The sequence below is a fragment of the Limulus polyphemus genome, unplaced genomic scaffold (genome assembly GCF_000517525.1).
Source record: "Limulus polyphemus unplaced genomic scaffold, Limulus_polyphemus-2.1.2 Scaffold844, whole genome shotgun sequence".
Lineage (NCBI taxonomy): Eukaryota > Metazoa > Arthropoda > Merostomata > Xiphosura > Limulidae > Limulus > Limulus polyphemus.
In genome coordinates, this window is record NW_013666454.1 from 189,706 (window position 1) to 192,987 (window position 3,282).

A 3,282-nucleotide genomic window follows, 5' to 3' on the forward strand; every position below is an offset into this window, starting at 1 on the left:
GCTAGGTAACTTACTTGTGTACGTTCTGTTAAATGATGTCACTTTAGTGTAACATCTGTCGCTAGGTAACTTACTTGTGTACGTTCTGTTAAAAGTTGTTACTTGAGTGTAACATCTGTCACCAGGTGCCTTACCTGTGTACGTTCTGTTGAAAGTTGTCACTTTAGTGTAACATCTGTCGCTAGGTAACTTACCTGTGTACGTTCTGTTAAAAGTTGTTACTTGAGTGTAACATCTATTGAGTATACTGTAACTATATTTTTCACTTTGTAGCACATTAACTGAGTATACTGTAACTATATTTTTCACTTCGTAGCAGATTAATTGAGTATACTGTAACGATATTTTTCACTTCGTAGCAGATTAGATGAGTATACTATGTTATGTATTGTGAGTATTTACAGAAAACAATATTTTTATCACATTCTGACACTGCAAGGAATATCTGTGAAGTCGCTTGTTGCAGACAAACGACAGATTAGAACTATTCTTGTTACAAGTCTTTGATGTGATATATGTAACGAACTAAATAAGAAAAACGTGACAAAACACACCTGCAGTCGAATGAGACTTTTATCACATTTGTTACGAGTTACGCACGTTATCATGGTTTAACCTGCTCTAGATAGGTTATCGAACAAACAACAAAAACAAAAACGGCGTGAGTTGGCCCTGTTGTAGAACTTCGGATTCCAGAGCTGGAGAGAAGGATTCGATTTAGGGCAATACCACGAAATATCTTCTCAATTTAAGCTGTGGGTGCATAATAAGGTGATAGTCAATCATTTAGTGTGGCTGGTAAGTTGCTGCTGCCAGGGTGCCATCCTTCTGGTGAGTAATCCGAAATTAGGAACAGCAACAGATAACTTTAGTAGTTTTGTCATAAGCACAAAATAAAAATATGGCAATTGAAAGAGCACATATATATATATATCGATTTTTGGATTCAACGTGGAAAGCAAAGCAAACAAAAACTTTCAACATTATTGAATGATAAACAGATAAAAATTAATATTTCTGTGTGTAACAAAAGATACGAACTTTTTGTTATTTAAATAAAATTAGGCTTAACATGAAAAAAAATTGCAATTTATGAAATTTAATTTTCAGCTGCTACCCACGCCAGTTAAAAAGTATTATTAGTGGTCGTGAGTGCATATTTTATGATTGTTTCAGAATTTTCGTGCAGAACTACACAAAAGATAATCATCCCTAATTCTTAACTGATAGACTAGAGGGAAGGTAGCTAGTCAATAGCACTTGCCACCTACACTGGCGGTGCTCTAGTCTAACTGAATAGTGGGATATGATTGCCATTCTTATAACCCACACACAATTCAAAAGTGCGGAGCGCGTCTTTCCTGTAACAGGAAACAAAGCACGAACTTCTGAATTCACAGTACGAGCACACTAACCTCTAAGGCACACCTAGCCCCTGTTTAAAATGACAATAACAATTTGTATCAGAAGCTTTTGGAAACTATAGAAAACTTGCAGGAGATTTTAGAGTGGACCATATGTATATAATCTGTTGTTTTTAAATCTACAACTGTACAATCAACTTTTAAAAAAACAATGGTGTTAATGAAGGACATATAATGCTTATATTCCCACATAACGTACTTGCGACTTACATTGCTAAATTACACAAAAACCTCATTCTTGTCAACTTGTAACATTTAAAAACAAAGGAACGTGTTTCATCATTTTAAAATAAACACCATAAGAGTGTAGCTTCGTTGTGCATTTACTATTTTATATTTTAAAAAGACATGCATATTTTATTACGTATCGTGTTACTTTTCCAAATCAGGAACGGTTTTACGAATTTAATCTCTGTTTTATTAACAGGTGGTTTATGTGACTGCGACTTATCCATACATCGTGCTTATTTCTCTACTTGTAGTCGCCTTGCAGAAACAAGGATCCATAGAAGGACTTGTGTTTTTTTTCAAGCCAAAGTGGAACAAATTATTCGATATTGAGGTTTACAATAGAGTTTCTTGTATTTTTTTATCTTGTTTATTAAGCTCATGTTCAAATAAGTTTTGCAATACACTTTTTAACATAAAGATTTAGTATGATAAGTTACGATGATAATAAAATAAGTTCCAGATCAATTTGTTATTCATAGTTATTTGCATGTTTTTACTTTTGTGTTTCTGATCGCTCGTTACGCCCGCCCCCGAGTGGCACAGCGGTATGTCTGCGGACTTACAACGCTAGAATCCGGGTTTCGATACCCGTGGTGGGCAGAGCACAGATAGCCCATTGTGTAGCTTTGTGCTTAATTACAAACAAACAAACAATCGTTACGCCCCTCGTGCAGATGTTGTGAAATAAATTTGTTATTATAAGTGATGACGTTTTACAGGTTATTTTCCTTAAACCAGAATTTCGATATTCATTTATTTATTTATTTTAAAGAAACAGATCACTTTAAGTATATCATATAATCCGGCAAACTATACATACAACCAACACTATAGAATTGGATTTATTTTGGAATTAGGTTTGGTACAAGGCCTGCGAACAGAGTTTCTTTTCACTTAACACTGGATTTGGACACCTGATCATGTACGCCAGTTACAACAATTTTCGACATAATGTACACAGGTAAGTCACATGGTGACAGATGTTACACTCAAGTAACAACTTTTAACAGAACGTATACAGGTAAGTTACCTACAGATGTTACACTCAAGTGACAACTTTCAACAGAACGTATACAGGTAAGTCACCTGGTGATAAATGTGCAACAAAGTGAAAAATATAGTTACAGTATACTCAATTAATGTGCAACAAAGTGAAAAATATAGTTACAGTATAATCATCTAATCTGCTACGAAGTGAAAAATATAGTTACAGTATACTCATCTAATCTGCTACGAAGTGAAAAATATAGTTACAGTATACTCAATTAATGTGCAACAAAGTGAAAAATATAGTTACAGTATACTCAATTAATGTGCAACAAAGTGAAAAATATAGCTACAGTATACTCAGTTAATCTGCTACAAAGTTAAAAATATAGTTACAGTATACTCAGCTAATCTGCTACAAATTGAAAAACAATATTTACAGTATACTCAGCTAATCTGCTCCAAAGTGAAAAATATAGTTACAGTATACTCAGCTAATCTGCTACGAAGTGAAAAATATAGTTACAGTATACTCAAATAATCTGCTACAAAGTGAAAAATATAGTTACAGTATACTCATCTAATCTGCTACAAAGTGAAAAATATAGTTACAGTATACTCAAATAATCTGCTACAAAGT

At 33.6% G+C, this 3,282-nt stretch overlaps 1 protein-coding gene across 1 annotated transcript in view; it reads left to right on the forward strand.

The window, feature by feature from the left end:
- The window catches only part of LOC106460826 (sodium-dependent nutrient amino acid transporter 1-like), a 38,272-nt gene that overhangs the window by 16,455 nt on the left and 18,535 nt on the right, over positions 1 to 3,282 (forward strand). The window contains exons 8-9 of the mRNA XM_022387630.1: positions 1,852 to 1,986; positions 2,513 to 2,616. Of these exons, the coding sequence (XP_022243338.1) occupies positions 1,852 to 1,986; positions 2,513 to 2,616 (239 nt within the window). The remainder of the gene's footprint in view (positions 1 to 1,851; positions 1,987 to 2,512; positions 2,617 to 3,282) is intronic.